The sequence below is a fragment of the Perna viridis genome, chromosome 1 (genome assembly GCF_037379345.1).
Source record: "Perna viridis isolate PV_CMFRI_1.1 ecotype Kerala chromosome 1, ASM3737934v1, whole genome shotgun sequence".
NCBI lineage: Eukaryota > Metazoa > Mollusca > Bivalvia > Mytilida > Mytilidae > Perna > Perna viridis.
The window spans coordinates 69950000-69974121 of record NC_142445.1 but is presented as its reverse complement, the minus strand read 5'-3'; the positions used below and the strand labels follow the sequence as shown (position 1 = coordinate 69974121).

At 32.8% G+C, this 24122-nt stretch overlaps 1 protein-coding gene across 1 annotated transcript; it reads left to right on the top strand.

The window, feature by feature from the left end:
- Positions 1-29: 29 nt before the first annotated feature.
- LOC148630184 (SCL-interrupting locus protein homolog) lies at positions 30-23049 on the top strand. Its single transcript, XM_088562592.1, has 16 exons — positions 30-66; positions 2508-2578; positions 5005-5106; positions 7996-8111; positions 8542-8645; positions 9249-9311; positions 10413-10660; positions 11682-11765; positions 12263-12349; positions 12529-12676; positions 13292-13398; positions 13979-14075; positions 15978-17497; positions 18622-18781; positions 18960-19093; positions 19776-23049. The coding sequence occupies exons 2-16, from the start codon at positions 2520-2522 to the stop codon at positions 20743-20745; spliced, it is 3999 nt and encodes a 1332-aa protein (XP_088418718.1). The 5' UTR covers positions 30-66; positions 2508-2519; the 3' UTR covers positions 20746-23049.
- The last annotated feature ends 1073 nt before the right edge of the window (positions 23050-24122 follow it).

Below are 24122 nucleotides of genomic sequence, written 5' to 3'. Positions count from 1 at the left end.
TTGTCGATGGTAATCGCATGCGCAACCAAATATTCAAGTCGAAGCGCCAATGAGGCGACTGAAAAGGTAAGATGAAAGTAGTTCGAATCTTTATACCAGAGGAGCAAAAAAGACACAAACGTTTGGAACAAAACGTATGTGTCTTTTCATGAATTTTTTTTTCCTTTGCACTACTCAGTAGGTCCATCTCAGAAAAACTTACCCTACACATTTAAAAGTCAAAATTAAGTTCTATGTTAAGGTGACTTCCGGTTGTAAACAAACGCGTTTCTAACGTTTTCTAATGTATTTTGGCTTCCTTTTAAGAATAGAGGAAAGTATTGTGAAAAATAAACAGTATAGATTGTTTTAATGATTAAGAAACGGGATATTATAAGTGATTGACTTCCATGGTCCGAATATAAAATTCGCGGACGTTGTCAGACATGCACCAGCGTGTTTGGTACTATAGTTAACAATATTCTTATTTGCAAAAATATACTTCAAACTGGCATGTATATTAAATGATCAAACCTGTGCTTTAATCATTTTATTAGCTAAATGATGGACATCAAAACCTAGTATAAGAATTTATCTCAATATTTAAGAGTAATCAAGCCTTCTGGGATCTTACTATATCACGGTAGTTCTTGAAGTTATAGTTCTACATCTTATCAGGGACATATAATAGTCCGTATATATCCAGTTTAAGGAATAAGACCATGGAAGAGTAATCAAGGGAACCAAGGTTATAGCAGTAATCAAAAGAATGTAATACAAGGACAAGGAAAGACATGGAAAACAGACAAAAGAACATAAAATAACTAAAATCATACATACATGTATAAAGTAGCAAAAGCAAATGAGCAACTTTGAATCCACTAAAAACTGGGAGCATGGACCAGGTGCACCAGTAGGGTAAGCGTCCTCAGCTTTTCTAGAAAGAAGCAAACTGCGAAAAGGTACAGCCACAACTTAAGGTTCATCAGTTCCTTTTGACAAATTGGGCTCAATTTCACTACAAATTTCCTTCTGACTACAGACAAGCCTAGTGATTTTCCTACTGTTTTTGAAAAGGGGCCCGCCCCGTGCTGGTCCAGGTGTCAAAAGAAGAGGCATGCAGCAGCACTAAGCTTGTTGTAAAAGGCAACTGAAAAGTGCTCAGAAACCTAGTCGGGGGCTAGGTGCTCTGCCCACAGAGCAACTGGGATGTGTGACGAGGTGGTGGAGTGGAGTACCCCTGGCATGTTACATGCTGGGGTTGTCAGGCTATAATACGGAAGATCTGACCGCAAACCATAGTGGTGCACCATGTTGGCAAAGATGCCACGTACCTTGCACATTAAAGAACCCTGCTGTGGTATTCGATAGGAGTAGGAACCTTTGCGTTCTGCCACAGGAGGCTAAATTGCCTGACCCTACCCACCCCTCCTTTTTTCTAGTGGCAATCAAAATTTGTTGACCCTGTTGTCCTTGTGTCCCTCAGTATTGAAGAGTGCAGATTTCCTTTGGAAGACAATTTGGATACAACAGAGACTGAAGAAAAGTATATATGATAATAAAAAATGTGTGTTTACAGTTATCCAACCTGGCCAACTGACCCTATTTTCCTCTTGACCCTAAGCCATTTTATCAGCAAACTGAAAATAAAAAAAAAAATCTGAAATTTCCAGAGAAACCAACCTTATTTATTCATCTAATTTTTAGGAATCTGGGTAGAATACAGGGTCTTGCTGTCAACAGCCTATTATTTACGAATTTTCAATCATTCCCGTTTGGGAAATGTATTCTGATCACTGTGCAGAGACTTTTGACTAAGAGCAATGGGGATACGGATAATGCAGTGCATTTTGGTTTCATGAATGTTATCAACCTCAGCTAAGATTAATCTTTTTGTTTCCATGTAGTGGCAAATGAAACATGTTTTCATTCAAGACAAATTTGAGATGTCAGTTTCAATTTTTATGATGATAACTGACAAAAGTGCCAAATTACGAACAACTCATGATTGTATCATAAGGGGTTGGCATCTACATGTATGAATTTCTGTTAAAAAATGAAAGTACAATTTAGGTTAGTCATTCTGTTGTATGATTTAACCAGTTTTTTTGTGGTTGTAAAAGGTTATTGGCCACCTTCTGGTAAACAAAAAGTCCACATGGCACAGGACAAGTTGATCATTGCTGAAATTAAGTAATATTGACTGCAAGTCAGTAATTACAGCGGTTCCTAATAGGCTTATAATAAACACAGATGTATAGGAAGAGTACCACGGGGAAGTGGACTAAAAATTTTAATTTCAGACTTAACAATTTTGTTGAAGTAAAGGTTAAACCTGTTCTGAAAAAATGAAATGAAAATGCTGACCTTATTTATTTTTAGAATGTAATTGTAATTAGACATATTATTTTTTATGGCCTAATACAATTGAGTAATTATTATGTGCATATACATCATATTTTTGTTACATAGTTGTGTAGCATGTTAAGTCAGTTAGTTCATTTATTTTCTATTATTCACTTTAGTAGGTCTCGTCCACCATGAGTGTTGCAAATCAAGTTGATAATATTGCTTGGCAGAGAAAGTTGATAGATTCTGGGTTTGTAACATTATATTAATTAATGTTTTGCTACTTTAGGTTTGCACTACTACTTTTAAATATTCTACTTACATTATTCTGATTACGGGTATAGAAAATATTTTCTACTAATATTTATTTTATTGAAGAGAGAAGTTTTATTCCTTGATTATAGAACAGTTTATCAGTTAAGTTGTTTATTCTCTTTGTCAGTGAACTTTTGTCTCTTCAAAAGAAAGATTTTTCTATCATTAATTTTTTTTAACCCACACTTTTTCTCTATGCTATGGAATTTAAATTTGTTCCTTTCCAATATCAGTGCACTTAAATCTTAAATTTAATATGTAACTTTGAAAGGAGATAAGCCAATTTTTTTACATTAAATACATATATCTTATTGACACTTTCCTTGCAAAACTGAACTTTTGAATTAATGAAGACAAAGGAGTATGCTAGGCCCATTACAGTCTAATACTTTAGTCAGACATGAATTTCTACTTCTCTAAAAACCTAGATTTTGTTGTCACAATCCTGATTTAACCATACATGTATATGATGGAGACATAACTTTTTGTAGGATTAAACTGGTCAGGAGCTGGCATGTCAGCTAACTACTGGTAGTCCTTAGTTTGTACATTTGTGTAATTTATACTCAATTTCTTTATTTCCATTTTAACAAAGGACTCCGACCTTTTTTTAAATGATTTTTAGGGGTGTTAAATGTGTGATATTTTTTCTACAGTGGGCAGATTTTAAATGGGAAGGCTTGTAATCTCACCAAAGTACTTTAACCCTGTCCCATTTTGGAGCCTGTCCCAGGTCAGAAATTTCTGCCCTCTGTCATGTTTCGTATTTTACCTTAAGTTTATTTTTAGCTCACCTGGCTGTAGGCCATATGAGCTATTGCCATCACTTGGTGGTCGTCGTTGTCGTTAACAATTTCTTCAAACATCTTCTCCTCTGAAACTACTGAATAGATTTGCATGAATCTTATATTGACTGTACCTTAGAGTATCCTGCACAAAATGAACGTTTGGATTTTTGATCAGTTAAAAAACATGGCCACTGTTACTAAAAATAGAACATAGGGGTCAGACAGCAGATTTTTGCATATATCTCCAAAATTGTTAGATATAGCCAAATTCTGACTTGGTAAAAGTATTCAGCATGATGAGATCTATCTGTGGTTAAATTTTGGTGAAAATCTGTTGACCCATGTTGGAGTTATTGCCCTTTTTGGACGTTTTTTGCTGTTTTTGATGTTAATAGATATGTTCTTTCAAAAATCTTTTTCTCAAAAACTACTGTACATAATTCAATGAAAGTTAGTATTTTTGTTTTTTAGGGTATTCTTAACAAAATGACCGTTTGCATACTTGATCAGTTTAAAAACATGGCCGCCGTTACTAAAAATAGAACATATGGGTCAGAAAGCAGATTTTTCCATAAATCTCCAAAACCGTTAGGTTTGGCTAGTATCTTTCAACTGCTGAAATATCCTGATTATAAGGCCTACAAAAGTCTTCAAGGGATTAAAGTTGTCAGACGACTCCATGTAAGGGTTATTGTTCTTGAGGTGAAAAATGACTTTTTTTACAGTTGTCAGGCTATATCATGAAAACTATGATAGATAGAATGAAACTTTCAATTACTGAAATGATTCATATTATAAGGCCTACAAAAGTCTTCAGGGATCAAAGTAGTCGGATGACTCCCTATAAGAGTAATTGACCTTGAAAGGCAAAAAATTGCGTTTTTGCAGTTTTCAGTCAATATCTTGAAAACTATAATAGTTTGAATGAAACTTTGATTGATGAAATGATCCTCATGATAAGTCCTACGAAAGTCTTCATGAAGTCAACATTGTTGGACAACTTCTTGTTAGAGTTATTGTCCACAGCCAAAATTTAACCAGCTGAGCGATTCAGGCTCCTAGGAACCTCTTGTTTATGTTACTTGAGTATAAAGGGTAACTCTTTTGCTGTACCTGTGTATAATAATGTTTTAGGGCCTGCCCTGTGGTATGAGGGTTTTCTTGTCATTCATTTAAGACAAATGGGTGGCCTTGGGCTGACATTTTCATTCTGGTAGGGTTGTTTTCTCTTTGACATATATATATGGTAATCTCTCATTACTGCTATGTGGTTCACGGTATATCTCACAAAGGTATTTTATTTCAGGTGTTTTAATTGATATACTAGATGTTTTTTTTTCCATCAAATTATTTTATTTTTCCTTCTTGTTCATAGCATCATTGAGTTTGTCAGTTTAAATGACCACAGGGATAAAGGTTTTATAAATTAAACAGGTAAAGCTCCGACAGTGAAATTAGAGAAACTTAGAGCTTATTCAGTTAATTAGGATCAGAACCTTTTTATAGCTGGCTGTAAAAGCAGTGAAGAAAATCAAGGTTGAAATGCTAATGGATAGAACTTGTTCTATTGCAGAAACACAGATGAAAAAATGTTAAAGTTTCCTTGTACAAAGAATATTCTGTGGGACCATGAAAGCATAGGATCAGATGCACAAATAAGCATCTCCTATTTCAGGTAGTAGTGTAGATTTTTGTTATCTTTAAAAAAAAATGATTGCAGAAATTTACTGACATTTTGTCAGTAAGTCTTGAAGGTTTGTGAAACCAAAAACTAGTTTTACATCACTTAATAGACAATTTTTTGTTTTGACATCACTTAAAGGAAATTGATTACAAGTAATTCCTAGAATTTTACTTTTTAAAATACTATACTCAGTGTGTGAATCCTCCACTGACCAAGGCAAGTAAAAAGTTGCATATTGCTAGTGCTAAATATTTGATATTTAGTAAGGAGGTCATTTCCTGACTAGTATTTTAATGACCCTTGACAATACAGTTATATTTATCTGGACCATCCCGAAACATTTCTGCCAACCTGTCACTTAGGTTCTGTTACACATTCTGTGTTGACAGCTTTAATAAAACTGGCTTGTTAAATTATATATTTGCATGTTATAATATCTCGCTAACTTGATGAGAAGAATAAAAAATAGAATTTACTTAGTCCTTAGTACTTATGAACTTTTTTTGTTTTGGTGTCTTCTTTTTTAATCTAATTAATTATTAGCAAAATGTATTTAAACTCCTGGACTGCTAAGGCCAAAATTAAAATTTGTTTGTTTCCCCTTGCCCTGACCAGGTAAAAAAAATTTCACCAAAAAAATTTGATGTTTTTTTTTATTACTTCCATAGAATAATCCTGTCTGATCCGTGTCAGCTTTGGATATTATTTGAGCTATTTAGGAACTCACCATGATTTATCGATGCAATGTATTGATATTACTTTGAAACATGGGCGACAAAATTGCATGGTCGTCAACTGGTAAAATCAAATACAAACAATCATCAAAAGTTGTTCCGATCGTAGCTGTTAGACTGTGTAGTGCACTTGGAATGACGTGCTATACGATCTAACCATGGATGATGAGCACAATACCAACAACTTCAAGTTTGATGAGGTCATTGTCACTGTGTCAGACAAACTTTCAAACGGAGTTATTCCAGCCATACTTTTATGAACAAATAAAGGTTTTCGTGATTTTGATAAAAATAAATAAAATTTCTCAGATATGTTATGTTCAGTTTGATATTATCAAGGACTCACCGCCTGGCAGTGATAGAATTAAATTGAAAATATTTGCTAAATGCAAGCTGAAATTCAATTTTGCAAGTACTGTATATGAAAAAAATTGTAGAAATTATTTCCACTTGCTTAAATTTGCTAGTGGAATTCTTTGTCATATAGATAAAGTCCAGTAATAATACAAAAAATAAATTTAGCGAGTGTAAATTTTCAGCACTTGCAAAGTTTAGTTAGTGGAAAATTTTCTGAAATTCAATTCCTACCAGTGAAACCGTCTGATGATGTAAACAATAATAACGTAGAAGACGCTTTTGATTTTCTAATGAGGAAATCTGCCCATAGCACAAAGCTTCCTCAAAAACTTGATGAATCAGCAGGCAGATTTACCGGTAATTTACATGAATTTAATTAATATTTCTATCAAGTAGCCCTCATATGGTGTATGGTCCATGTCTTACAATATAAATGAGCCTGTCCAACATCATCTCTGACATTTCTGTCTTCTCAAACTTTTTTTGCCATGGGGATGGTATAGTTTAATTTCTAGGGGTAGTGCTGCCAACATTTTTTCGTAAGTGGACTTTGTCATTTTTAAAAAAAAATTTTCAAGGGAGTGGGGAATGTAATCCCAGGTTCCCTCCCCTTTATACCATCACTTCTCGTCTCCTGATTTCTTACTTGCAGACCCTTTCAACTTTACTTCACCTTTTACTTCCAACAAAAAACACAACTCTTTGCCTCACTTGTATAGGGGGTACCAGATATCCCATATCCCTGTAATTCTTACTATAGATATCCCCAAAAATATATGTAACATTTTGTCCTTATATCCCATATCCCTAAAATAAAATTGGCAAATATCCGGCATCCGGATATACCATATACAAGCCTCATTTACCCTGACCCTTCAATTACATTTCGCCCATCCCCCCTTTCCCCCAATAAAATGACCAAGTCTGACTATCTGTATGGTAAAAATAAACGAAATGCTTTCAAAATAGGAGTTGTCAATGCTGAACTCTAAAATTTTACAGGATGTTTTATATACATGTATATGTACCAACTGTGGTAAAAATATGAAAATGATTCTTACATAAAATAGAAAAGGAATTTATGGAGCAATTTCATATGTATTCCTATGTTCTTCAAGTTAGCTCTGGTTCCATGTGTTAGGATACATGTCCACAGACATTGAAATAGTTATCAACATGATGTTTGAACACTGAGATATTGTTGTCACTGTATGAGTTCCAAGGAGGAATATTTCTCATAATTAATTTTTGAATTTTACAAAAATGTAATAATGTTCATAAATACTTTGCCGATACCTGAATGATTGTCTTTCACAGCTCTGACAGTGGAATGTTGTATATATTGTTATAAAACAGGAGTTTATTTTAAACTCATTTAATGTCTTAAGTTGTCATTCACTCTAGTCATGCTAGTCATTGAATTGAACACTTGATACATTTTGACATGTTGTTTCAGATCATTTGTTTTCTGTTCAAGAATAAATGCTTTTGTTTATTTTTCAGTCCTTTGCATTTGTGTAATATATAAGTGTTTCCAACAATTAGTACATGTATATGGGGGAAAAATGCTTGCCTGCCTGTCTGGTCAGTTTCAGAAGCTTGGGGGGAGAGGAAACAATCATTCTTTTGAATATGGTCTAAATTAAATTAAAGTATGTGATCTTTGACAAATTATGTTTATGCATTTGTTTTTTTTTTAATTAATTTTATTTCCAGTGCTCATAAGGTTGTAAGATTATGTTCTTTGTATTATTAGTAGATAACTGTGGGAAATATTTTTTTACTACAGGAAACCAAGATTATGTATATCAGAAAAGGTGTTGAGGTTTGCCAACAGACATGTAGAGAGTAAAGGGCAAACGCTTTGTGGGTGTGCTTTGGTTGGACAACTAACAATTGATGATGGTATACAAATTAAGTCTTATGTGATTAACAGCATTAAAAACGCTGACACAACAAGCTGGTGTATTGGCTGTATCCATTTAAGTAACAGCCTTTATAAAAATCAGACAAGAGTTGATTCATGTATGTCAAAAACCTACCCAATTCAATATTATTTCTACTTTAGGACCAATTAAAGACCACATGACCTGTCTTAGTTTGTCAATCAGTTTTTGCATTTTCAAGATATAAACTATTTGGATGATGTATGAACGAGACACTTTGCTTGAGTTATTGTTCTTGATTTGGTTGAATTTAGTAGGAGATGAATGTATGATTTTCTCTAAATGCAGATCTGATATGTATCTACAGATATAAATAATAGGTCAAATGTATATTTAAATCATTACAAATAACGATTACAAAGTATGACCACAATTTTTTTTAATTGTAGACGGAGAAGGACTTACATTTACATTGGACCGATTTGATCCTGGGGGAGATTCCCTGAATAATAGTTACTCATTAACACCTGGAGATATGGCAGTTCCTTTTCAAGTATGCTCACTATCCTTTTAAAGAACATTTTCCTAATTGCTGGAGGCAGAAAAGAGATTTTCAGGAAACAATTCATAAGTTTGAAAGTCACTCATTAAAAAAAATTGATAATGCTATGCACCTTTTCATCATTGTAATACCTCAAAAAGAAGAAATTAATGATGTCTCATATTATAGATCAGGATTTCATAAAAAAAAAATCTCTAATTTAGAATGTCCTATTGTAGAGTTTGTCTTCAAATCTTCAGTTTGGAGCCATTTGATTGGTCAATGTTTGAGTTGAGGAAGCTCAGTTAGAGATTTTTTTATGAAACCTTTCCTGGTAGTACAAATACAAGATAATTCCCCCCCCCCCTGCAACGTGAAGCTGGAGCTGTAGAATTCAGCTTTCCATCTGTACTGCATTTGAAAAATGGTTTAATGGGTACTTCTTAATGCATCTGTGCAAAATTTTACCAGTCAACCATTAAAAAAGAAGGGGGCCCATATAATTTGGGGTCAATAGGTCTAAAGTTCAAGATCACATACTTAAAGTAAGTAAATTATGGAGTTTATTTTATTATTATTTTTTTTTTACTCTAAGTTCTTTTTATTATAATAAAGGTTATGGTGAATTCCAAGAATGAGAGACAAAGCTCATCAGATGATTATTTTCAAGCTTTACAGGTAGGTATTAATGCATGTTAATGATGACAAAAATCTTGTGGTAATCTACAGGTAGAAAATATTTCTTATTTCAATTTAACTTTTTACAATACTGATGATCACACCATATACTGTTATAGTTGATGTCATCATTCAGAACTTTTCATGTTATAACCTAGTAAGCACAACTCATAAACAGAGAGTGATTTTGATGTAATCTTCTAGAAAGGTCAGGCACCATATGTAGATGTGCATGAAAGAAATGCTATTTTCTTAAATGCCTGTAAAAAGTGATAATCAAAATTACAGGTTTAAGATTTCAAAGCAGGGGTATTTTCTTTGTGAGATTGCTCACAGTAATTTCAGTTCTTGTTTATGTGATCTCCCCGTATATTTGATTTCCAATTTTTTGATTTAAATGTCAAGTGTGAGGGCAAGCTGAAAGGGATGGGTGTAAAATGTACTAAAAGTGTAACTATTTTTTCTTAAATAAATGCTGTTACTTTTGCCCCCGACTTTTTAGCTTTATAGATCAAAGATGTCATCACTCAGTGATATTGTTTGACTTAAATTACCTCCAAATAAGGTTGTTATCCCAAATGAAAGTTTCCCAATTTGTCCAATTTGTATTGAAATCCATGAGGTTTCTTCTGAATCACAATTTTGATACAGTAGAGTTTACATCTTACAAATCTACATTTTAATCATATATATTTGTTAATCTTCTTGACTATTTGTTGAAAAGGTCAGGAAATGCATCTCAGTATGTTAAGGGTAAGAATAAGTGTCAAAATAACCCATGTAATCTGAGATTAGTAATAATTGCAAAATCAAACTAACAAAACATGAGGGTGTTACAAGTCACGATTGGGAATTTCACTGCTGACATTTGGGAAATTTAAAGCATATTTCTCTTTGTTCATGGGGCAGAAATTCAGACCCAAATTAAAGGTAAGAAAATCACTTGGGAATCTTAGATTCTACTTCAAAAATTGTGTTATTCATTGCTGAGCAAACTTCCTTTTACCTTTTGCTATTCTTTTGAAATTGTATAGTTTTGTAGTGTTTGTCTGATGGCCAACAGCATTCAACATTTTTCTAATGTATAATATTTATTTTTAGTTGTTGAAACAGAGATGTTGCAGTAAGAATGCCATAGATCTTAGTAATTTCCTTTTGACCAAAGGCTGGTGTAATATCTACACAAGTGGAGATAAATGTGTTCATCACTTAGAATTTGATGTTGTGACTATGGCAACAGAGTTCAGAGCAACTCCTATTTCATCTGTTCCCATCGTACCAACAGCTTTGTCAAAGAACTTGTCTGGACCTTTGAGTATGAGTCATTTACAAGGAGAACCAAAAACTGGGTCAGTACTGTGTCTTCTATATTCTGTAGCCTTCAGTTTTGCCATTAGTTCTCAACATTCTCATACATTGTTTATTCCTTTGCCTATAAACTCTGATGTCTAAATTAAATCTAAATGGTAGATTTTAACTACTCTTTCTACTACTATGAATTTTAGCAAATAATTTATGGTAGCTGCTTTGGTATATTCATATATGTCTTGTTTTATTTTCACCTTCAGTTTATTTTTATATTACTTGAGTATATATGGGCAATTCTTTCACTTCACCTGTGTAGCCTGCCCTGTGATGTGAGGGTTTCCTTGTTGTTTATTAATGACCAGTGGATGGCATTGGGCTGACATTTTCATCCCAGTGGGGTTGTTGTCTCTTTGACATCTACACCACACATATTCTAGTTATATGTAAATTTTTTTATCTGTTATATCCCCCAAAATTATGACTAGAATACTTAGGCCAGGAAAAAAGTGTATCTGTTTAAGGTTACATTGAATGAAAACATAGATTAGGTAGGTAGGTAAAGTAATTTTATATTGACACTTATCAGAGAATTTCTTGATTTTAATAGTGCTCACTTAAATGATTATGATTTAGCAGCATTTCATAAAAAATACCAATAAATGTGCTAGGGTAGGTAGGGTAACCTTAAACAGACATTTTTTTTTCTTGGCCTTGCATGAATTTAAATCATTTAAATAAGGTTTTATTCACCATTTGTTATATTCCATTACTTACTATTTAAATAGATATTTTGAAAGATTTAATATAAATTTACACAAAAAGATTTCTTTAAGGTGAATACTTTTGTGAATGTTGGAAAATAAGGATCTTGAAACTATTGTGTTGATTGTATGACAAAGGTGGACAATATGTGCTGCAATAAATCATATCAAAAACTTAATCTTTGCTGCTAAAAAAATGAATATAGACACCTTTGTAATAAATGGAAGTAAATGCCCCCTTTTTTTTTGGTTGATCAAGTTAACTGTGTTTTTTCATGAATTCATAAATTTTTGATTTTAGATATCTAACTATGGATCATACCAGAAAAGTGTTGTTGGTGCTAGAATCTGATCCTAAAGTTGCCAATTTGCCTATTGTTGGCATGTAAGTTATATTATGTTTTTATGTTTTAAAATCATATACAAGAAGTTGTCAATGCAGATCTAGAACAGTCTCCCAGTCTGTTACACTTTTCTGTAACTTGTATTAGAGGGAATGCTAAGGTAATTGGTACATTGCTTTTGCATGACGACTTGTACTGTGTCTCCCCTTCCCAGGTTCCTCACTTATTAACTTCCTGTTTACTGCAGGATATAGTAACTTTTACAGGTTCATGAACTCATAAATTAGACAGAAATGGTGGAGAGGGGGTATACTTAGCACAACGAAGCAAGCAACATCTTATTTTATTTTAAGGATAACTTTCCCTTGGGTTTGTAAAAACAGAAACTCACTTTCCTTGTTTAAATTTTACTGTCCCTTTTTTATGTCTATAGATCTTTCTGGTAAACCTTACAGTTGTTTTTATATTGTTGTTATTTTAAAGTAGTTTAACAGTATTTCATAAAAAATATTAAACTTCAATGTTTTAAACTTTACAGCTGGGTAAGCGGAGTTTCCTTTGTATACAGCCCTTACATTTGGGCGTGTTGTCTGAGGTACCTACATAACTCAAGTCTCAATGACAGGTATACTATAGTTTTTATATGGTTGATAATATTTTATTCTGTGAGACCTAAGTTAACACAACATAGGGTTTTTCTGTTTTGGTTTATTTTTGTTGTGAGATAAAGAACACTAGGGCACCTTTATATGATACTGCAATATTATGCAATTCTGAATGAGTTTATTCATGTTTTTCTTGCAGAGTTTGTGTTCCTCCAGATGCCTTCTTATTGGTGCTTTATAACCCTCTTCATTCAAGACCAGAATTCTATGAAGTTGTCACTACCAATGGCAAAACTGAACTTAACTTTGACATTCTAAATGGCTATGAGGTCATCAATTTGCCAAAGGTATAAATAAAAATTTACTAAATATGAATACTTTATTTATCCTATCAGTGGGGCTATTAAAGGGAAATGTAATATTATTACAATGAACTTAAACATTGACAGTAACAAAAACATAGTTGTGAGAAACACAACTGAAAGAAAACATCATCATCAAGTGGATCATGCTTCTTGTATCTATGACTTTTAAAATGTAAAAACATTTTCACAGTACATCAACAAAATAAATCAATCTGAATCACATAAAGACGAACATTTTTGTATTTTTCTGACAGTTTTTAAAAATATTTTTTCTCTTTTATTACAATAATTATTACAATGATTTAAAGAATGTGATTGACAAGTATGAAGTATCACCAACTATAGATTGTCTGGATAATATAATCAAACAAGTCCAAAATGTTAAAGACCTTACTCTGTTGGAGGGAATGAGTGGAAAGAAGCATACACATTTAGGTCAGCTTAGTTTAGTAGAAGTTATGTTTGATTTACAGTTATTATTCTTTTCTTGAGATAAATATTTCAGGATTGGAACTCTTATTGGTATTTAAGTATGTTTTCACTTGGAAAAAAACAAATACATCTATGAAATGTTTAAGTCTTTGTTATGATTTTTAGGCAATAACCAGTACTAAACTGTCAGTTGAAATGGAGATTGGAAGAGTAAATGGTGGTCAGAAAAAAGATAAATTTGATGGTGCTATTAATAAAATACATACTCATTTGTAAGTGTACGACATAGAATAATTTTGGTTAATCTTTAGTCAGATAGTCTGGGTTTGGTACATTCATAACCTTTAAATGACCTCATCTTTGAATTCACCTTTTAATTATTGTGGTGGCTAGTAGCCTTTGTAAGTTTTGCTCAAAGTATTTCTAGTTCATTCTGATGTAATACTGATATGGGTTTTTATCAATCATCATTATGTAGTGACGTTGTCATTGTTTCAAAATTAAGCAGTCATTTAATAGGGAAAATAATATGTTGGTAATACAAAGGTTGGACCCCCTGTAGTGAAAACAAGATGGGCAGAATATGTTCATGAAACCAAAAACCTTAATGATAAGAACAGATACATCAATTACCTAGGGAAGTTCAAACATAGTGTTTCTATTTAGATATGAATATACTGAAACTTCAAAAAAATCAAAATTATAATTTATTTTAATACCTTCAAGATAATTTTCTTCACTCCAAAAAGCATGTATTAGTGAAATCAGTTCATTTTCATACAGATATTCTGTAGATGTTGTTAACAAGTAGCTATCCAGTCATATCATGTTATTAGAAATCTTATATTTCAGACAAAGTGAAGATTCTGAAGAGCATAGGTCTTCTAATACTGCTTCAAGTTCAGATGAAATGACTCCTAGAAACATACCGGCTCCTCATAAGTCACAGGTAATGGCATTTAATTGAATCAGCATTTTTATGCCAACCAACAAATTTGGGATGTATAAACATTGTTACAAAAAATTATGATATCAGACGTTGCATAAGTCTTTGTATGAACTTTTTATGAAGAATGTGTTCATGTTCAGAAACATGACACTTTATTGTATGAATTTTTAAAGATATGTTTGCCAATTTATGTTAAAGACTGGAAAGGTTCTCAAATGTTACATTCACATATGTTTTTTTTCTTGTTATAAAATACTTATTCGACCCTTTAGGATTAAAGCAATTCATAATTTTATACCCTGTTCTATCAATTTGTCCATCTGTCCACAACATACTGTTATTGAAACTTTTTTCCACATTCACGTGTATCAGCCACTTCATATTTGAACTATATACAACTTCAGCTAAGGTTCCAATACTACACTTACTAAATTATACAGACCTTCAAACTTCCTGTGTACCAACTTGATTGATATTTTTAAGCCTTTATGATTAATGACAACAATTACAGCCCCTTAGATATTGACACAATTTTTATATTGATATGCCATATTGTGTAATTGAATTTCCAATTTAGACAACTACAACTACTGTATGAACACATGGTTATTATGCCTGTTGATTGGGTGTGAGGTTATCTAGTAGTCATAGGCTCACAGATTTCTTGTAACATACTATCATCTTGAATTTTTATGTGCCTGTCAAAGACAGGACGTACTATAGTATACTATTGTCCGTCCGTCCATCGTCCACACTTTGTACAATAACTTAAAAACGCTTTCACCTACTTAAATGAAACTTTGGTGAATTGTTCATATCTATTGATGTAAGCTCCCTTTCGATTTTTATAAATTTCAGATTTTTCGTTTCCATGTTGTGAATTATTTTCCTTTGCAACTACTAGTCATAATCACTTGATATGATGACAGAGACTTTATATACTGTGAAAGTACTATTGTTCATGGGGTACCAATATTCGTCGGTGAGGTAAACCTCTAAATTTGATTCCCAAAGAAAAGGATTATTTACTTTAAATTGTATGACAGAATAATTGAAAGCATGAATCCATGAAAATAGATACCCAGGAATATATGTACTATCAGAGTAATATGTTTGCCATATTGTTGGATTTGGTTGCAAACTTGTGCAACAACTTCCTGTTTCCCAACATGTTTTATATTAATATCCCACGCAACTAAGTTGCGGAGGATATAATGTGTTTTACCCGTCCGTCAGTCCGTCTGTCAGTCCATTTTCAGTTTTCCAGACTTTGACATGATTTTTGGTATATAAGTTCACCATGATAAGTTCAAGGTCAAGTTTAACTTTCGTTCCGATTTTTACTGAAATTACGGACCTTGAACTTAGCAAAATTCACAGAAATAACAGTTTTCCTGACTTTTTTTTCTAAACGCTTGCAGATATTAACATGATTTTTGGTATATAAGTTCCCATTCATAAGTTACAGGTCAAGTTTATGTTCTGTTACGCTCCAATGATTTTTACTGAAATTATGGGCCGTGAACTTGGCAAACTTTATGTGAGCATGCTCACTAAGGTTCTTTAATTTGACCATATGTTCTAATTTCATTTCAGTTTTCTCTGCAACTACTTGTTAAAATCACTTGATATTTTGACACCAGCTTTATATATGAGTGCCATATTGTTGGATATTTTTTTTCGGACTTGTGTTACAACCTCCTGTTTACTGTCTATGTTCTGACCATACACTAAGTTTGGCTGTAGGATATCACTTTTGGGCATTGGCACATTGATTTTTTGTTATTTCCTTGCTAGTAAGAATGTGTGCCTTAAAATCTTATTAAAAAATTGTTACTAGAAGGATTATTTATTAGCTTATGCATTTGAAATAACTATTAACTTTTTTTAATTATGTTACAGCTTCCAGTTATGACATCAATGGTTCCTGAAGTTAGCCTATTGTTTGGTGATGATTCAGGAATTTGTGTCAATCCAAAGAAGCCCATAATAATTCAGGGAAAACCTAATGGTGTAACTCATACAAAAGATTTCAATAGGACTAAACAATTGTCTAATTTACCAGTGCTTCATGAACATCCAGATGTTCAACACACCAAAAGTGCTCCAAGATACTCTGCTCAGTCTGAGACAAACTTTCAAAATAGTGCACAAAATGGAAGACTCGCTCAACATTATTTAAACTCCATTCCTAAATCTGAGAGAATGGAGCATTTACAGACTTCTTACCCAAGTTCAATGCAAAATCAGACACCGCATAGTTCTTCAAACTTATGCCAGATAAATCCCATGTGTAAGGATACAAATTACTTACAACAGAATAACTTTAATACTATGACATCTAGTGGACATCATGAGAGATATCTACCTCAGACACCTAGCATACCAAATCAACCACATGCTTTACCACAATTCAGCCATCATGGTCACCAGTCTATGCCATATGAAGGATATGTTCCAACTCTAGGGATTATGGGACCACCTCAGACAATGCACCATCACCCATCACAAAACCCTCACCAGGTTCAACCTGGTTATTTAAGACCAATGGGACAATACACACCAAATTCCCAAAGTTCTGTTGCTTCAACAGCATTGTCTAATGGAATGGTGTATCATTCACAGGGAACTAACTCTCAAGGAATGAGGCTTCCAAACTCTCAAAATCAGTTTGTTCCAATTACTCCACATGTCCAACAAATGAGGATCTTTCCTGTTGATCAGAGACCTTCACCTCTGACAGATAGCAGCAAGTCAAGTGATGACAGTGGACTCAGTATAACACCTGAAAAACAAATTCCACCTCCAAAACAGAGTAGCAAGAATACTGCCAATAATAGTGAGACACCAGACTCAATTTTACAGAGCAAAAATATCAATTGGAATCAAGTTCCACCTGAGATCTACCATCTCTTAGTACAACAAGATGCCCAGCTTAAGATGTTACAGTCACAGATTCAAATGTTAATTGCTAACCAAAGCAATTCCTCCCAAAATACAACTACTACAGAGCTAGATTGTCAAGTAAACAACAAAACCAATAACTGTACACAAAACTCCAGCAGCAAGTCAGAAATGTGTTCAGTAGCAGTCAATACTACAATGTTTTATCCTGAAAGGCAACTGGAATCTGAACATGAATTTGTATCATTACAAACCAGTACACAAAAACTGGCAAGATCACAGAGTTCTGGAGAAACAACACCTCTACAAGTATCACAATGTAGTGATGAAGGTAGAACGCCAGCAGAGATAAGACATAGAGGTGTTTTACCATTTAACAGTACACAGAAAGATGAGTTTGATTTAGATGAGGACTTGTCAAGTGTGGCAAAAAATATGGCACTTCATGATAAGACAATTGACAGCATTCAATCAGACATGATAGTGGACATGCCAAGCTACCATTCATCACCAACTAGGTAAGATACTAAATACCAATCACATTGATATTATAGATTTCAGTATGCTGTACACAAGAATAATATGTTGGTGGGCAATAATATTTCTAGTATAGCACTGATATAATACTTCTAGTAGTGATAAGTCGTAAGATTTTTTGTTTAAACATATATCTGAATTATACGCCTGTTCTTTGTCAGTGTTTCCGTAACACTTTTTCAGTAACAGTTTTCTAAGCAATACTTTAATATCACAGCGGCTTGAAATTTTAACACATTGTTCCTGTAGTTGTGCCATATAGTGGGAATTATGTTCAGAAAGATTTGAGAACAACTTCCTGTTTATCTAGGACTTAATTTGTTCATCACAGTTAGAAATAGTAGCCTGCTCGCCAGCCCAAGAATGGCGATTTTTTGACATGGCTGGCAAATTTTAGCAAAAATCTATATAGTGAATATATTGAAAAATTGTATTCAGGACTGGCTAGAATTTGAGTGAGTTTCCTGCCCTGATGACATATTTCGAAAAATTTTACTTTTTAAAGCATTTTTCTCAGCAACTATTCTTTACAGGGGCTAGAAGTTTGAACTTATTCTTCATGTAAGGTATGCCATATGGTGCGATCCATTTTGGAAATATTTGACATCAATTTCCTGTGTACTGAGGACTTTATGTTCTTAGCATCATGATTGAAAGCAGGGGTATCACTAGTGAGCTATTGCTCACAGATTTCTTGTTTGTTTATTGTATGCCAATCTTTTGTCTTTAAGAACAGTCTTTTCTTGGTTATACACTATAAATGGACATTCTTAGGGTACTTCACAGCTCAAGAGAGGGGAAAGCTCTATGGCAACATGGATGTGAAAATAAGTGGGGTGCAGAATGATAAGAACAAAAAATCAACACACACATATATTATTAATAGTAATTCATATATTTTAACGATAATTTTATTTCAAAATAAACTTTAATAGTCAACATTCTCTGGTGACTAAGTACTGTTCATGAATGCATGTGCCTAACTAATACTTTTGAAAAAGAAATGTTGTGCTCACTTATAGGCAATGCCTACTCCATACTAATTATAGCCTTTTTAAAAAAATATTCCTCCAAAAAATTTTAAGACAAACTTTATAATTTGTAGGTCTGAGAGGTCTGGTGATACATTATGTAACTCAGCTGGTCTATCTGACTCTCTAGACAAGAGTCCTACGAGTGCTAGTATGTGTTGTCAACAAGAGGACTCTGAGGAGGAACAAGATAATGTGGACACTAATGACAAGGAGTATTATGATAGATTAATGGTGAATATCAATGTTGGAACATCATACTTCTAATTTATCCAAAAAAAATAAGAATTATATTGTAATCTTTAATAATCATTGTTTCCATTATGAAGTGAATCAGCTTATAATATTGTAACTTTTGAGGCATTCTGTAATTATTACCAACTGATAATAAATTCAATGTATTATATTACAGAACAATATACAAATGTTATTGAACCAACAAAGTTCTGAGACAGCTCCAGGGGAGATAACTGATACCTTACAGAATGATACACTACAACAAAGTATTGTGTTGGGACAGTACATCAACTCTATACAACATTGCAGGTAAACCACCTACTAAACTTAACTGAAAGTAATATTTTTTTTCCTTTACATATTAAAAGTAGCTCTCATAGTATTTCACATTACTAGGATCTGAACATTTAAAGGTATAATGACTGCCTCAATGGTCTCATGTTATTGAAGGAGGTCATTGGTTCAACCAGCCTAGTCATACCAATAACTTTGAAAGTTATAGTCACTGCTTCTTCAAAAAGCATGTTGTATTTAAGGGGATATAGTGGTCACTGGTTGGCTCTAAATCAGAATATGTGTCTGAGTGGGGTGGCATGCCTATCTGGTTCAGTGTGTCAGACTAGTTCAAGACAAGGTCTGCTCGATTGGTAAAACCTTGTCGTCCTGAAATGCATGAAATATCTGCCACAGGAAGTTACACCATAACCAGTCTAATCGAGCTATAATGTAATAAAGTACATTTTGTCAATAAGAATACACGTGAATTAGAATACTTACAGTTTATTTTAAGTTTTAAGTTCACATTTGATCAATAATGCATCAATTTTTTTTTTAGAACTACCCACTTTCATCTACTCATCCACTGTCGTAAATGACAAAATTTTGATTAATGAGGTCAAATATATTATGCCATATTTTCTTAGTTTGGCAAAAGACATTTGACTCATATTTTTTATTTTACCCAAATAAAATATGTCATTGTATTTTACAGATCTGGAAATACTACACGTGAACCTCTAGAAACTACCTTCATTCCAAAAATTAATTACATGTCCATGATGTTTGATTCTGATTCTGACTCATCAATGGAAATTAATGCAATGGCCATGAAGTATCTAAAAGACGAACAGCTAACTCAAATGACAAAATTACAAACAAGAGCTAAACTGGCAGGAAACAAAGGACATCAACGTGTTGCTATGTTACGGCACATCTTATCAGATGATAAAGAGGCTACACCTAATGTCACAACCATGGGAATGTCACCTAATGATCTTACATTTGCTACAAGAAAATATATGGAGAAGCATGGACTTCTAAATGATTCTAAAAACACAGCTTCAACAGCAGCAGACAGTAGTGATAATGACAGCTACCAGTTACGTGTGAACTTCAGTACTATAACAGGTCGCTCTGAGTCACCTGTTCAAATCACGCAAGATGTCATCAATAATGACAGTTACAAAACTCCTGTACAACAAAGGACTAGTAGTCGATTGAATCATAGTCCATTTATTCACAGCCCTAAAGATACAAAAACTCCAGTGATGGATCGCAACAGGACTAGTCCATTGAGTGGAAGAAATCATACCAATAGAACCAATAGTCCATTAGTCCATTCTAAGATGAATAGTCCTTACATAGACAGTCGATGTAAAAGTCCAGTTTTAGACAGCAAAAGTAACAGTCCCTTTGTCAATAGTCAAACAAAAAGTCCCTTTGTGAACAGTCAAACAAAGAGTCCTTTCATTAATAGTGAAACAACTGAAAAACAAGGAAGAGTCAATTATCATTTTACTCCGTCACCTGGGCCACAGAATTTGCTACATGTTAAAGAAACTCAGAAGGAATCTGATGAAAACCAAAAATACAACTACTCACGAGAAAGACCTTTATATTCAGAGGAAGATGACAAAATTCTTGATATAACAAGACTGAGAATGTTACCAAAATTATTGTAGTGCAAATTTAATGTAGAATGTTATATTTTAGTTAAAAGGGCATATTCAACTTTTACTTTATTGGAACTCAGTAGTTCATTTTATTTTTATGAGGTAAAAATGAGTTTTCTGAATCTGTGATAAAATTTGATGTGAATGAATAGTTCTGAGAATAGGACTGTATGTAAATTTGTTAAAAGCACCTGTTATGCACAGATATGGCACTCAGGTTTGTAAAACCTTGTACATGATAACCTTGGTTACTGTGATATTTTTGTTGAGATTTGATCTCGTGTGTATGAGTTGTTATTATTGAGGGACTGGTATATGGGTATTATTATCTCCACACAGCAAGTTAATACATAACTATCTGTATCATCCAAAGTGAAGGTAATCTTATGTATAGCATAAAAAATATCAATGCATTTTGTCAAAGTCATATTTTAATATTTGTTTTATTTGTTGAATTTAAATTGGCATCATGTTGAGTTTGAACTTTTTTGTTGGCTAGAATTTTGGATTAGTTCGACTTTGGAATGTAGTATAGGTTTATATTCAATATAACTTCTCAGATTTTAGTTTCTTACCTAATAGCATGTAATAGCTCCCTGAAAATGATAGTCAAAGGTTTCAACTCCTAACTTTCATATTTCTTTTGTTAGATTGATTTTTAGGGTTGTCAGATGCCTGGCATTTGAAGTTTTTTTTTTTTTTCATTTTAAATCTATTAATCAAGTTGAATACTTTGAATGAACCTATATGAGGTCTCTCGTAGTTAATTCTTTATGGCAGGTGGCAGTTTTAGCTCACATGGCCCTTCGTCTCTTGCCATCACTTGGTGCTGTCATCCTTTGTCATTGTTGACTATTTTTCCAAATTCTTCTCCACGGACACTACTGGACCAATTAAAACCAAACTGGGTATGAATGTTTCTCAGGGTATTCTGTCTTGAACTGTTGTGGGATTTCCAATGGAAAACATAGCCACTATTATTATAAATAGAACATAGTTGTCAGGCAGCAGTTTATTTTCATATATCTCCTATTAATGGTTTAGCCAAATTCTGACATAGGTAAGAGTGTTAAGTATGATGAGATCTACCTGTTGTCAAATTTACGGGTAAATCTCTTAAGTCATAATACATATATGAGTTGCTTTTTTGTTACATTTTTTCACTATTTTTAATGTTATAACTTTCAAAAAACATTCTCTGACACTGTGGGTCTAATTCGAACCGAACTTGGTATGTATATTCCTTAGGTTATTCTGCCTTGAACTGATTTGGGGATTTTTTATTCATAGACAAATATGGCCACTGTTTCTAAAAATGGAACATAGAGGTCAGATACAACATGTATCACTTTTTCACATATATTTCCTAAACCATTAGGTTTAGCCAAATTCGGACGGGCAGAAGTTTTCAGTATGATGAAATCTTTGTGTGGTTAAATTTTCATGTTTTTCTGTTTAGCCATTTGGAGTATTTGCCCTTTTACAACTTTTTGTTGTTGCTATTTATTCCTTTCAAACATTTTCTCCTCAAAAATTACTTGACAGAATTTAATGAAAATTGATATGATTGTTCCTTAGGTATGAATGTAAGGATTTTTACTTTAAAAATTATAATTTGGCTTATCAAGCCACGTGAGCAATTCAGTTTCTTTAGAGCCTCTAGTGTGATAAGTACCTTTCACATACAGTTGTTGGTAAATATACTTCTGATGATAACTCATAATCAAATAATTATTTTGATTTTTTTGGTAAAAATGCCTTTCTACCTCAAGGAACAGTAATGTAGGCAGTTTTCCTAGGAGACCGAACTAAATTTTTTTTTAAACTGTAGAAGTTGAAAATACTCTGATTTAACTAAATGTATTTTTTGTTGGTGTTTTTCACTTTTACTGTTTTTTTATAGAAAGGTGAAATTTAAAATGCACAACTGTCCCCTTTATAAGAATTTTACATAGCACTTTAATTTAGAGTATGGGCCAAATTGACATTTTACAATAGGTTTTTTTTAACATCAGGAGCATGAGTCTTCAATTAAAATGCTTTAAAACCACTTGTCTAGTAATTTTCATGCTCTACAAGTTTGTTTTGTAATAAGCTTGACCTCCAGTTTTATTGACTATGAAACAGTAAATAATTTTATTGATTAATTTTAATAAACAAATGTTACTTTTGTCTTGACTATAGACCATGACTTGTTAATTAGTGAATCTTGGGTATAAAGCCGTATGTTTTAGTACTTTTAGCATTGAATTGTTATATATTGCATTTTATTTATTTAGAAATGTAATTAATAAATTAAATTATTGACTTGAATGTTGTATATTTGTTTTCTTCTTGTTTTCTATTTTTACTTATTATCATTTCCCATCTAATATTTGGCACTACTTGAAAATCCATATCTTATATCCTTCAGAAAATGAAAACGGTAAAATCAAAAATCTCATTAGCATTAAAAAAATTAAATATACACTGTAAGATCAGAGTAAAAATCACATGACATTACAAAGAGTTTCTCATCTTAAATAGATTTATCATTACAATATGTCTGAATTTTATCATTCAAGGCAATTTTGGCAGGTATCTACCCTTATCATATTGATGTGGTAAATCTCTTCTATGATGTCTATTGTAGACACTTTTTGGTCACATTATGGTTTAAGATATGGTATGATATCCATTCTGTCATGTCCTTATAGATTTGGTGTCATAAGGTATCATACCTTGATTAATAATTTGATGGTTATAACTTGGAACAGATTATGAATTAGAAAAAGAGAGGTCAGAAACGAGCATTTCACTCATTTCCAAACTAAAACTTCGGAAAAAAAAATAATGGCTGTCCTTGAAATAATACCACAAGGTCTTATACTGTTGAGGTACAGAGGGCCATTTTGATTCTGGTCAAATTATTATACTTTGTCAAACGTTTAACCACAACTGAAATTCAGAGCTATACCACGCATTGAATGGTGTTTCTAATAGATAATTTTACCAGTATCTGTTCGTAACTGGTTTGTCTTTAAATAATCAACTTACCATTCTGATTTTTCAATATCAGAAACTTTGGCTTTGTTAACAAATATTTTAAAACTGTGTTTCTATATTGTCTGTTAAGATATAAGGTATATAGCAACATCAACACATTTGGGTAACTTACAGTCGGGTATTAAAAAATAAACGCATTAACTGTCGTTATGTAGCTTAATAGGTGGAAGTTCCAATGTAGTTACCGTAGCGAAGATGGATATTAGTCCCGTAAGGGCAATGTCTTTTTAACTTCAAGAGGTCCTAGAGAGTCTGGTTCGACTACCTGGTAAAAAGGTCTTTTTTTTACCTGTTTCAGGGGCAATAATATAAATAAGGAATTATCATACAACTTTAATTCT